Source organism: Helianthus annuus, chromosome 1, assembly GCF_002127325.2.
Source record: "Helianthus annuus cultivar XRQ/B chromosome 1, HanXRQr2.0-SUNRISE, whole genome shotgun sequence".
In the NCBI taxonomy this organism is placed as follows: domain Eukaryota; kingdom Viridiplantae; phylum Streptophyta; class Magnoliopsida; order Asterales; family Asteraceae; genus Helianthus; species Helianthus annuus.
The window spans coordinates 123,049,897-123,063,546 of NC_035433.2; the positions used below are offsets into that span (position 1 = coordinate 123,049,897).

The window sequence follows — 13,650 nt, forward strand, 5'->3', positions numbered from 1 at the left end:
TGCAGTCGAGCTGATGAGGTGCCTTAAACGCCTACGGGACCCTCAGAGCGAGCTCCTCTTGCTTCGTTCTTGTATGAGTGTTGCTAAATTACTGTTTGGTCTTCGAACGTGTCAACCTTCTTTGGTCGGGGGAGCTGTCTCTGTTTTGATGAAGGCCTCCGGGGAGCATTAGAGGATATTGTTGTTTGTGGGGGTGCCTTTTTTGGTGATCTCCAGTGGAGGTTGGCTTCTCTCCCGACCCGGTTCGGAGGCTTAGGGATTTGTACGGCCGAGGATGCCTCTACATATGCTTTCGTGGCTTCAAGGGCCCAATCTTGGGGTTTACAAGACCACATACTCCGAGAATGTGGTGGGGATGTTTTAGACTCCGATTACAGGAGTGCGTTGGACCTTTTGCATAGTTGTCTTCCCGACCTTGATATTGGCGGTTTCTACATTAAAGACACCGCCCCTCCTAGATCCCAGAAAATTCTGGCGAATGCCTTATATGGCGAAATTGTCAAGAGGTTTGAAGAGAAGTTTGTTTTATCCCCTCGACAAAGAGCTGTGTTTGAATGTCTACGTGCCCCACATGCTCAGGATTTTCTGTCGCACTTATTGAAGGCTTGGGGCAACACATGTCGGCTGTGGAATACCGTGCTATCCTTAGATACCGACTGATGATTCCTTTGTTCCCAGTTGACGAGCCATGTCTGGTATGCCGCAAAGCGTGTTTGGATTCTTTCGGCGAGCACGCGATTCATTGTAAAGAGCTACCAGGGTTTAAATATCGGCATGATTGGGTGAGAGATGTGTTATGCGATGTTCTTAAGCGGGCCGGGATCTCTGCCAAAAAGGAAGCTGCAGTAAATTTCCTGACTGACCCCTTAGAGGGGAGGTCCACTTTACGCCCGGCGGACATCCTTGTGTTTGGATGGGAAGGGGGAAACACGCTTTTGTAGATCTAACTGGAGTCTCCCCCCTTGTCGGGCTCAAGGACAAGAGCTTTGTCGTAGGGCAAGCGGTGCTCAATGCAGAGGCGAGCAAAGTGGCAAAACATGATAAAGCCTGCCGGGTGTGTTTGTCCCGTTTGCGTTTGATACCTTTGGTGGTCTCGCTCCTGACGCTGTGCGACTCTTGAATCGGGTTCAAAAAGTCGTTAATAGCAATTCTTTGTCGCTAAAGGTTTCAAACTTTGTATTTAGTAGAATTGGTTTTTCTATTCAAAGGGGGGGGGGGGCGCAACTTGTTGCCCGACTACGTGCCATTGCTTTGTAATGGTCCTTTTTCGTGTGGATTAATTAAACTTTAAAAAAAAAAGTTCTTTATGAACCCTAAAAAAAAAAAAAAAATCCAAACGCTTAACATAATGTTTAGTCTTGTAGTTTTAACGGTTGAGTTCAGTTTGAAACAGAACCGGTTGTGTAAATCAAATCGGTTGTTTAATCTTTATTGGTTGATAATAATTTATACGAATAATGTGACTACTAGCACTAATAATTGTAACTTTTGTTGCCAAAGAAAATCCCACCTTAACACAAAGGTAATTGCATTGATATTAAAAACTATGATTATAATAAAGATTAGCGAATTGTTCATTAGAGATACATGAAGTTCCCTGTGTAACAAAAGTGAAAGGAGTTTTATTAAATTACATTGCCACCATGGAATAAGAAGTTTTATCTTGAATTATTAAAGTTAAACCTCTTTGTTAGTTTTTTTTTTTTTTTCCAACTTTTAGAGTATATAGTTTAGTATGTGTACTATAATAATTTTGGGCTGCAGGAAACCCACAAGGAGGGTCTGTCGGATTCCTTCCTGCGTCGTTTTGGGGGCAAGTTGAATATGAAGGTTATTACAGTTGATTCGGTGGGGAGATTAGGGGGTCTAGCGTCAATTTGGAATCCTGATATCTTTAGTGAAGATGTGGTTGTGAAAAACCAGAGATTTCTGTTTATTTCTGGGCAGATTAATGGAGTGGTAGATAGATTAAACATTCTGAACCTACACGCGCCGAATGATCCTGGCAGAAGACGTATGTTTTGGGAGGAGATCGCAGAGATAAAATCTCAATACGATGGGGTGTGGGTTATTTTTGGCGACTTTAATGAGGTGTGATGTGAGGAAGAAAGGGTCAACTCGCGGTTCGATAGAGGAGCGGCTGACGCTTTCAACGGTTTTGTTACCAGAACGGGCCTGCTTGAGTACCATATGACAGGAGGTAAGTTCACTTTCGTCTCCGATAATTTGGAGGTTAAAATGAGTAAAATTGATAGGTTCTTGGTGAATGCTGAGTTTATGCATCTTTGGCCGCTCGCTAATCTGGAGGTTCAAAATAGCGGGTTATCTGACCACTGCCCGTTAGCTCTCTCTTGTATTTCTCATGATTTCGGCCCTATACCCTTCAAGTTTTTCAACTCTTGGGTAGGGGAAGAAAGATTGGTGAAAATTGTGGAAAGTATCTCAGCGGTTCCTAATGATGGAGAATTAAGTGATATCTTCCTTGCTAATACTTTGAGAAATATCAAAAAGGAAATCAAAAAATTGAGACAAGAGGTAACAGTGGCTGAGAATAAAGAGGTGAAGGGGATGTTAGATATAATTGGTAAGATTGAGAAAAAAACCGAGTCGATGCCGTTAACTCAAATCGAGAAAAGAACCAGGGTTGATTTACGTGTGCAGTTAAAAAAATTGGAGGCTATAAAAGTGAAAAACTTACAACAAAAAGCTCGTGTTAACTGGATCCGGTTTGGAGATGAAAATTCTTCGTTCTTCCATAGGCTGATAAATGTGAACATTGTGAATAATAGGATTAATGGGCTGAGGTTTCGGGATTCTTGGATTTCCGATCCGATTGAGCTGAAAATGGAAGTTAGAAACTGGTTTAAAAAACAGTTTTTGGAGCCTATTCGTCGCCGACCGAAATTCGCCAATATCAGGCTGCCCAGGTTATCTGAGTAACCAGGAGGTCTTCTTTGCGCTCCTTTTTCTGAAAGTGAAGTTAAAGAGGCAATTAAAGGTTGTGGGGGAGGTAAAGCTCCGGGTCCTGATGGGTTCTCTATGAAGTTTCATAAGGTTTTTCGGATTTGTTGAGACCGTTAATTATGGCCGTTATGAGGGATTTCCATTATAGGGGGGTTATTAGCGAAGGATGTAATTCCTCTTTTGTGGCCCTTATCCCAAGAACCAATGATCCGCAGGTGCTGTCAAACTTCCAGCCAATTTCGTTAGTTGGCTTGATTTATAAAATCATTACAAAGGTTCTCGCCAACAGGTTGAAGATAGTTATTAATGATGTGATTTCACCGACACAATCGGCTTTTGTGGGAGGTAGAAGTATTCTAGATAGCCCTTTAATCGTGAGTGAGACGGTAGCGTGGGCAAAAAAGAGTAAGACCAAGCTCTTGATCTTCAAAGTCGACTTCGAGAAGGCGTACGACTCAATTAATTGGAAGTTTCTATTCCAAATTATGGAGAGTATGGCCTTCCCAGAAAAATGGATCTTGTGGGTTAAAGGTTGTCTTGCCTTGCTTCTGGAATGGGCTCGATTCTTATTAATGGGTCCCCGACGAAAGAGTTCAAATTTAAACGAGGTTTGAGACAAGGTGATCCCCTTTCTCCTTTTCTTTTTATTATCGCTATGGAAGTTATTGATATGTTTATGAAGAGGATGTGTGATTTGGGTTTCTTCAAGGGAATTCAACTCCCGAACGAGGGCCCGAATATTACCCATCTTTGTTATGCGGATGATGTTTTATTTATAGGGGAGTGGTCGGATCTTAATGTGGTGAGCCTTAATCGTCTTTTGAGATGGCTTAATTTAGTCACGGGCCTAAAAGTGAATCATCGTAAAAGTAAACTTTTTGGAGTTGGGGTGGATGATAGCGAAGTATCTCGGCTTGCTCGGGTCCTTAATTGCGAGGCTGGGTTGCTCCCCTTCATTTACTTGGGTATCCCTATTGGTATGAATATGAAGAAAGCTCGATATTGGTAACCCATTGTTGATAATTTTAATAAGAAATTGTCTAAATGGAAGGCGAATCACCTGTCATTTGCGGGGAGAATGACGTTGGCTAAGTCGGTCTTGGGAAGTCTCTCTTCTTATTTCCTATCCCCTTTTTCAGCCCCTAAGGCGATTATAAATAAACTCGAGAAGATTCGAAGGGATTTTTTATGGGGCAAAACCGGTATGGGTCATAAGATTAGATGGGTGAGATGGAACTTATTGGTGTTTCCGAAGAAAGGAGGAGGTATGGGGATGGGGGGAATTAAAGACTTTAATCAAGCCATGTTGATCAAGTGGTGGTGGCGGTTCAAGTCGCCAACGCTATTCATAAGTCTAAGAAAGAAGATAATTTGATTCCCTTAAAAAAGACTATTCCGGGAGTTTGGAAAGATATTGGGAACTTGGAAGTGGAGCTCTTGAAAATTGGAATTCGGGTTCAAGATAAGTTGGTTGCAAATGTTGGTGACGGGTCTAATATCCGATTTTGGAAGGATTCTTGGCTGTTTGCTCAACCTATAAAAGATGTTTACCCGGACATTTTTAGATTAGCTAAACATAAGAATGCTTGTATTGCGGCCTATGTCTCGAGTGTTGATGGCATTACACAATGGAGATGGGATTGGGAGAAGGACCCGAACTCCCTGGAGGAATGGGTGCAGATCGGGAACCTTATGAGCAGGCTGGATTATGTTAGCTTAAAAAACTGCAGGGACGAGTGGAGGTGGAACAATGATGCCGGTGATCTTTTTTCAGCAAAGCAGGTTCGGCTCGAAATTCTTAAAGCTGATTCTGAGATTACGAGTGAGAATAGAGATTTTATTTGGAATTCTTGGGCTCCGCCTAAGTGTAGCTATCTTCTGTGGAGAGCGATCGGGGGAATACTGCTTCGAAAGACGGTTTGGTCCACCGGGGAGTGCCGCTGCCGGACACTTTGTGTCCTCGCTATGGGATTCAGGTAGAAAATCCAAATCACATTTTTATAAGTTGTTTGTGGGCGAAGAGCATTTGGTGGAATATTGTAACTTGGATGCGAAATAGTTTCCCTTCTAATTGCAACAGTCTGAAGGAGCTTATCGACTTTTTAAAGGAGTGCCCGGGGAGTAAAGTGTGGAAACGTATGGTGTATACAGTTTGTATGGCGACTGTTTGGAGAATCTGGGGTGCGAGAAACTTAAAAACTTTTGAAGATACTTTTGTTCCGGTAAGAGAGACGGTCGAATTTATCAAAGAGGATGTCTTCTTTTGGATCAACAACCGAACCAAGTTCAAGGATCTATCGTGGGAGAACCGGATAGATTTCAATGTTGTTAATCTTTTGTAATGTTGTTTTTTCTGTTGTTTCCTTTTCCGTGTTTGTAGTGTTCCCCAATTCCTTGCTGACTCTTTATATTTATATATAAAGTGTTATTGCCATTCAAAAAAAAAAAAAAAATCTTCTTCGTCGTTTAACTTTATTTCATACAACTTGTTTTAGTGATTTTGAACGAAAACAAAAAAACATTATTTTTAAACCGTCCAAACCGAACCCTTAAAACTGCCCGCCCGGCCAACGCACCCAATCTAATTGGATTGTCATTTCTTGAAACCATGGTTAAACATTGAATTATTAAAATTAAATTTGTTTGTTATTTATTGTTTTTCTAACTTTTAGAGTGTGTAGTTTAGTATGTGTACTATAATAATTAATCTTCTTCATCGTTTAACTTTATTTCATACAACTTGTTTTAGTGATTTTGAAAGAAAAAAAAAACATTATTTTTAAACCGTCCAAACCGAACCCTTAAAACTGCCCGCCCGGCCAACGCACCCAACCTAATTGGATTGTCATTTCTTGAAACAATGGTTAAACAGTCGTCCATAACTTTCATCAAAACCGTCCGATCCGGACTATGAACACCACTTACCTATATTATAGTTGGAAGGTATCCAAACGCCAATATCAATTAAAATCAACCCAAAAGAGAACAAATTATGGGAACACAAATTACAAAATCAACACTATGACCCCAATCTTAAAAATCACTCTATCCGGAAACCGAGCTGGCAGCTTTCATGGGTGTAAGGGTGTCCGAACCGCTGACTTGAACATCTGAATTTCCAGGCCTCGTCCAAATCTTTACATGTCCATCACGGCTAGCCGTGAGGATAGACTCACGAGAGAAGATTAGAGCAGACAGAGGCTCAGAATGAACACGGTGAGCCACCAATGGTGCGAGCTTAGGGACGTCTTTTGTGCTGGGAGCCGGTTGGAGGGTACCCACGGTGACCACATTGTCCCAGTGAGAAGAGTGGGCCCTACTGTACGTGGGGGACCCACCAGGTGGACGACGAAGTGGCACTACAAGTTCATCCATTGCAAGGTCCCAAAGCAATAGTTGTGTATCCTGCAGAAATAAAATCAGTAAAGAGGTAAAGTGCCTTTTTATGTTGTATTTGTAAACAAGTCGAGTACCTGACCAACAGAGCCGAATCTATATACGGCACTTTCAGATTCATCTTCTGAAGTTGGTGGTGACCAGTATGAATCAAAAGCAACTCCACTAACCTGCAAATTAATTAACGCAATCCATCATAGTTTGTTCCCACCTAACCATTTTTCATCTAAAACAAAAAAAACAAGCATGTACAATTTTGAATGAAAAAAAGTGTCGGGTAACACTTCAAAATTTCAACCCGACCCGACCCTGAACCCAAAATCGTGTCATACATATGAACCCGAACACAACCCGAATATTCGTTGGTTGACCCGAACACCACCCATTAAACCCGCTTTTTTTATAATTTTTTCTCTACAAGTTAACATATTAAAGTTAAAAATTACTACGAAAAAACACAAATCTATATAATACAATTACATTTAAATTATAAAATCTTATGTCAATTTCTCTTTTTAAGTTATAATTGTGGCATAAAATACACACCCAATTTAACTTGTGACATAAAACATAGTGTAAAAATATAATATAATATAATATAATATAATATAATATAATATAATATAATATAATATAATATAATATAATATAATATAATATAATATAATATAATATAATATAATATAATATAATATAATATAATATAATATAATATAATATAATATAATATAATATAATATAATATAATATAATATAATATAATATAATATAATATAATATAATATAATATAATATAATATAATATAATATAATATAATATAATATAATATAATATAATATAATATAATATATAATATAATATAATATAATATAATATAATATAATATAATATAATATAATATAATATAATATAATATAATATAATATAATATAATATAATATAATATAATATAATATAATATAATATAATATAATATAATATAATATAATATAATATAATATAAATGGATTTAGCAGGTCAACCTGCCAACCTGACCAGGTTGACCCGAACCCGACCCGTTTAGCTAAACGGGTTCGCGGGTTCAACCGGAAACTGACCTGAACCCATTTAGACTAAACCCAAACCGGCGAATTTTGAGTTAGGTTCGTGTCAGAAATTCACACCCCCTAATTTTGGTTGACCAATAAGTCAATAACACTTTTTTGTCCAAAAGATTCAATTTTTTATTTAGTAATTTGTGTACCAGATAAGATGATATTATAGTTTTTACAAAGAAAACCAACTTTATATAAAAGGATATAGTAGGTTTTACGCATTAAAAATACACTTTCCAGACTATTGACACATGTTTCCATTCAAGCTATTTCAAATTTTCTATTTTACCCTTTTGACCCGATAGAAATGACACGAAATCAAAATTGACTGATTCATAAGTAAATGAGTCAGAATAAGTACCCATGAGTTGTGACCCTCTCCCCATGCTACCACTTTCCTATCTTCCATACTCCAAACCTGAACCAGATCGTCTTCCCCACCAGTCAAAATGTATTTTCCATCAGAACTGAGTTTAAAAAACTAGATTTATTTTCCACTTCATAAAAAAACAAGATTTAAAGAAATAATGTAAGGATCACCAGATATGCTTTTACGGTTTTACCTCCAGGCACAACAAAGAAGAGCACCATAGTAACTTTTGCCCCCACATATCAATTGTTCATTTAAGTAATCAAATACCCGTAAATAACCTATATGGATAAATAATACAGTTATTTAAGAACAAGAATTGCAGAAAATGAATTAATTTATATGAGTAAAGTGGCATTTTCGTCCCTAAGGTTTGGCCAGTTTTAAGACTTTCGTCTAAAGGTTTGTTTTTCTGCATTTGGATCCAAAAGGTTTGAAATATTGCCATTTCATCCGGTGCGTTAACTCCATCCATTAAGTCAGAGATATTTCCGTCTTTTTTGTCAACTTAAAGAGAAATTAAGTCTTTTTAGGGGTATTCGGTCTTTTTACATAAAGTGAAAAAGACCGAATCGCCCTTTACCTTAACAAAAATAACGAAAATACCCTTTGACTTAACGGAGAAAAATGGATGGAGTTAACGAGCCGGATGAAAATGGCAAAATTTCAAACCTTTTGGATCCAAATGCGGAAAAACAAACCTTTGGACGAAAGTTGCAAAACTGGTCAAACCTCAAAGACGAAAATGGCATTTTACTCATTTTATTTTAACATAGCAGTTAGCAACTAAATAAATACCATCTCTGCCAACGGTTGCTAAATATCTTCCATCGGCTGAAAATGCAATTGCGTTAATAGGGCCTTGGCAGATATGCCATCTAGCAATAGGGTTACTCTGTTTGACAAAAAGTACTCGTTGAACTTTAAAAAAAAAAAGAATTAATATGTCTTATTATTAAAAAGAAAGTTGGTCACGTACCTTACTAGAACGTGCATGTGCAACAGAGAACTGGGTTTGATCCTTGATTACAGGGAATGAAGACTCAACAGAACCGTCTTTGCTCTTAAGAATATTGAAAAAAAAAATCAATGTAATTAATAACTTTGTCCAACAATCAAGCAGCGCCTACAATTATATGAAGAAACATATATGATCAAAATTGAAAGCTTGCCTTCTCATAAACATACAAGTTGCCATCAGCATGTGCAGCAACAAAAGCACCGTCACGTTCAGGTATCCATGCAACACCCATGCATCGACTGTCGAAAAATGACCAGTTGATTGATTACTTAGACTACTGTTAATAATTGTGATCAATTACATTTACAGCATCAAATGATGGAGAAAACATTTTTGTTTATAAGGTCTGAATATTAAAGCAAGAGTAAAATGCCATTTTCGTCCCTGAGGTTTGGCCAGTTTTGCGACTTTCGTCCAAAGGTTTGTTTTTCCACATCTGGATCCATAATGTTTGAAATCTTGCCATTTTCATCCGGCTCGTCAACTCCATCCATTTTTCTCCATTACGTCAGGGGTATTTTCGTTTTTTTGCTAACTTAAAGGGCAATTTGGTTAGACCGAATTGCCCTTTAAGTTAACATAAAAGACGAAAATACCCCTGACTTAACAGAGAAAAATGGATGGAGTTAACCAGTCGGATGAAAATGGCAAGATTTCAAACCTTTTGGATCCAAATGCGGAAAAACAAACCTTTGGACCGAATTGCCCTTTAAGTTAACATAAAAGACGAAAATACCCCTGACTTAACAGAGAAAAATGGATGGAGTTAACCAGTTGGATGAAAATGGCAAGATTTCAAACCTTTTGGATCCAAATGCGGAAAAACAAACCTTTGGACGAAAATCGCAAAAAACTGACCAAACCTCAGGGACAGAAATGACATTTTACTCTTAAAGAAAAGAAGAAGTAACAAGAAGAACTACAAAAAAGGGAGATTGTGTTTCACATAATATCTTACGTGTTATTAAGGGCTCCATCTTTGTTATAATGATGTGCACCAACTAACTTCTTACCAACATCTTGCAACTGCAATCTCAATGATCCAGAGTATACTACAAAGTACAAACAACATACGCTACAAAATAAGTGAAGAGTCTAATATCGAAATTCCCTTTGTAAATTGGAATTAGTAAAAATTTGTTACCATCACCCGTGTTCAACCCGATAAGAAAGTCATGCCCGTCTTTAGCTTTGGAATCAAATGCATGACACACAGGGTTTGAGTTACCAAAACTAATCGATTTTATTGGATCCTGGAAGTAATATATTCTCGGGGTCAAAATCTAATCAATAATTAATTAGCATTCCAATTTCAAAACTTGAAAGTATAGCAATTACCTTTTCTTCGGAATTGAGTTCTGTAATATACAAAGTATCTCCTACATTGAATATCAAATAAGTGCCTTTACCATCCGAAGTATTCGAACCAACGGTCGAACTGCTACCATTACTTAACCCTCCCACATGGCCACTCTTACTAGCACCACCGTTTGTTTTACTACCGGTTCCGTTTCCTCCGACGAATCCAAGCATTCGACTGCCATTGCCGCTGCTTCCTAAGAATTTTGATGTCACATATCTTACTCCGCTACTTGCAACACTATAGCTTGAGCTAGGCTGCAACGCAGGCAAATTCGCTACAGCTTGCACAGGTTGATCCTTGAGGTCTGCTAAAGTTATCTACACACTCACACAAAGAGCTTTTCAATTTTCATCACTGAATAATTAGCAAAAATATTCATGTGAATTTTGCATCAGTCAAGCTACTAGGATTAAAATCAGAAATGATATCATAACGTATTTCCAGAACACATATCCCTGATCCTTACGGTAACCTAGGGTTCGTCTAATCAACATCAAACACTAATACCTAATTCCAATTTTCAATTGCAGTTTTACACCAATAAATATGAATGAGGACTGAAATCATATATGAAATCATAGCAGATTTCCAGAACATATATCCCCAATCCTTAAGTGAGCTACGGTTCATCTCTAATCAATATCACACACTAATACCTAACTACGATTTTCAATTGCAGTTTTCACACCAATAAATATGAATGAGGACTGAAATCATAGTGTATTCCAGAGCACATACTCCCGATCCTTACGTTAAGCTACGGTTCGTCTAATCAAATATCAAACACAATACCTAATTCTGATTTTCAGTTGCAGTTTTACAACATTGAACATACTGAAATCATAAATAAAATTATAGCGTATTTCCAGAACACTTATCTACAATCCTAAAGGTAACTTGGTTAGGGTTTATCTAATAAACATCAAACACTAATACCTAATTCTGATTTTTAATTGTAGTTTTACACCAAGAAACATGAATTAAAATCATAAATAAAATCATAACGTATTTCCGATCCTTCAGGTAACCTAGGGTTTATCTAATCATATCAAACACTAAAACTTAATTTTAACTTCCGATTGCAATTTCACAAACACAAACATAAACGATACTTAATCGACCTAACATCATACAGGAATTCAAACACCTGAGAGTGCGAGAGATTGTTACCTGCGTGATGGATTTGGCGAGAGCGTAGGGAAGAAGAGAAGAAGGATGAGATTTATCGTGACGAAGCTTGTAACGACCTTCGGGAGTTTTGAAGAAGTTTTTGAGACCGAGAGATTGAGCGGCGGTGTTAGAGGAAGAAGTGGACGGTGCTGCGACGGTGGTGGTGGTGGTGGAAACGGCGGCTTCGTTATTGATCATGGTAGCGTTGACTGATGATGATCGGAAGGAGAAAGGTCATGACAATGGGTTTGGACTTTGGAGTTCTGTTGCAGGTCAATCTGCTGCCAGAGACGATGCGGATGCGAGTTTTCTGATCTGTTTTTTTATTTATTATTATTTTTATCATTTTTTGAACCGCATAGAATCTCACATGTAAATAGGGCTGTAAAAGAACCGAACGTAGTTCGTTAAGGAAATAAATGTGTTCACGAAATGTTCATGAACACTTACCGAACGAGATTTTATGTGTGTGTTCGTTCATTAAGGAAATGAGCGTGTTCGCGAACGGTTCACGAACACAAACGAACACAAATAAATTTGGCGAACGCGACGAAGGATAAATATAGATGGCCCGGAAAGTAGCACTCGAACTTGAATCCCTTATTGTGGAACGGAGGTCGATCGTATTCACCAATATAAATAATGAGAAATGAAAGGGAAATGATGCATAAACAAGGTGAAAGTGGGTTTCCTAATTTAATTGTTATGGTAATAAAATAAATAAAAGTTTAATAATATTAAAAGTACAAATAAAATATAAGAAAGTACAAAGATCTTCAACTAAAACACAAACATACTAACATAAACGAACGCAAATCAACGAATGTTCACAAACACATTCACAAACACCTTACCGAACGTTCACGAACACAATCGAACGAACGAGACATCTGTTCATGTTCGTTCATTTAACTAATCGAACGAAATTTCTTGTTCATGTTCGTTCATTTATTAAACGAACGAACTTCTCGCCAAACGGTTCACGAACTGTTCGCTGAACGTTCGGTACGTTTACAGCCCTACATGTAACCTCACCCTACTCAGGATGAGATCGTGCCCCTCCGATGTGCGGAAATCAGATGGAATCCGTAAACCTTGCCTCCCGTCAGGTTCCAACCTGGGATTAAAGCCCCGATTCGTCCCTTCACCCAGATGTCCCTTGAAAATGGTCCAAACGAGAATCAAACATGCATCTCCACTACGGAGTAGATACCAATTACTATACCAAGTTCTCAGGACATCTATCAGGTCGGCTCCATAGGCTGGGCCACCAAAAAATTAGGGCCTCCTTTTTAGAAAGTTTTTATAGGAGTCCAAAATAAATATTGTTTAGCAAAAAAAGACGATGTTTTAAAACCTATTTTGCCTTGATTTCCAGCTATTACAACACAACCACCATCGACTGAATCATCATTATTTAGCGGCCTAAAGCCCATAAAGACAACCACAATCATCATTCTCACTTCCCATCACAGCCTACTTTCAATTTCTAGGCTATCGGCTATCGCTAGCCGAAAAAAGTAAGGGTAATCACCCATGGCGTGGGGATTGAAAGAGAGTATATCGGTGAAATTAGGGCTCCCACTTCATAGTTTGCTTAGGATCTTCAAAAACGTGGAATGACCCTGACATCTATATCTATATCTATACTATATAATAAAAAACATAACTAAGGAACACATATCATCATTCCATGGCCTTAAAAAATTGGTTTTTCCACCTATCTCTCGTATTAAATAAATCTCTATTTCACTCTTATGAAATAATATCTCTTCTATTATATTTAAATATTTAATTATGGATACTTTTTATTAATTATGGATAGTTATAATACATTAACTAACCTTTACTTTTTATTTTTTTTATATAATTGTAGTTTAATTTAACTTAACTATGTTAAAAGCCTAAAAGGATATTTAAAAGAACAAGACATGTTAATTGAGTTAACATTTATAAATAACATAAAAGTTAATACTCAGTTAAAAAAATGTTATAAAAATTAACTTAACAAAGTTTATAATTGTCATCTCAAAGTTTATTTTTTTAAATACATTTTGATGACAATATGACACATTACATTGTATTTTATATAACCATGTAATACGCGGGTTTATTCAACCCGTACAATAGAAGAGTTTTTAAAGACATAATTTTGGTATTACTCGGTATATAACCATTACATTTGCTCAATTCATGTAATACATAAGTAACTAACACTAGATGTGTTTTTTAGGATTTTTTTCATATACTGTTGTATTAGGAATTAGCACT

At 37.3% G+C, this 13,650-nt stretch overlaps 2 protein-coding genes across 2 annotated transcripts; one reads left to right on the top strand and one right to left on the bottom strand.

Annotated features, from left to right (window-relative positions):
- The first annotated feature begins 2,190 nt into the window (after positions 1 to 2,190).
- Positions 2,191 to 2,940, top strand: LOC118491333. Its single transcript, XM_035988999.1, has one exon. It carries the CDS (start codon positions 2,191 to 2,193, stop codon positions 2,938 to 2,940), a length of 750 nt encoding a protein of 249 aa, XP_035844892.1.
- Positions 2,941 to 5,825: 2,885 nt separating this feature from the next.
- On the bottom strand, positions 5,826 to 11,720 carry LOC110874308 (probable catabolite repression protein creC). Its single transcript, XM_022123061.2, has 11 exons — positions 11,380 to 11,720; positions 10,185 to 10,526; positions 9,991 to 10,099; positions 9,805 to 9,898; positions 8,998 to 9,085; positions 8,805 to 8,888; positions 8,624 to 8,720; positions 8,019 to 8,106; positions 7,817 to 7,922; positions 6,438 to 6,530; positions 5,826 to 6,369 (listed from the first exon to the last, which is right to left on the bottom strand). Exons 1-11 carry the CDS (start codon positions 11,575 to 11,577, stop codon positions 6,010 to 6,012), a joined length of 1,659 nt encoding a protein of 552 aa, XP_021978753.1. The 5' UTR covers positions 11,578 to 11,720; the 3' UTR covers positions 5,826 to 6,009.
- Between the last annotated feature and the right edge of the window lie 1,930 nt (positions 11,721 to 13,650).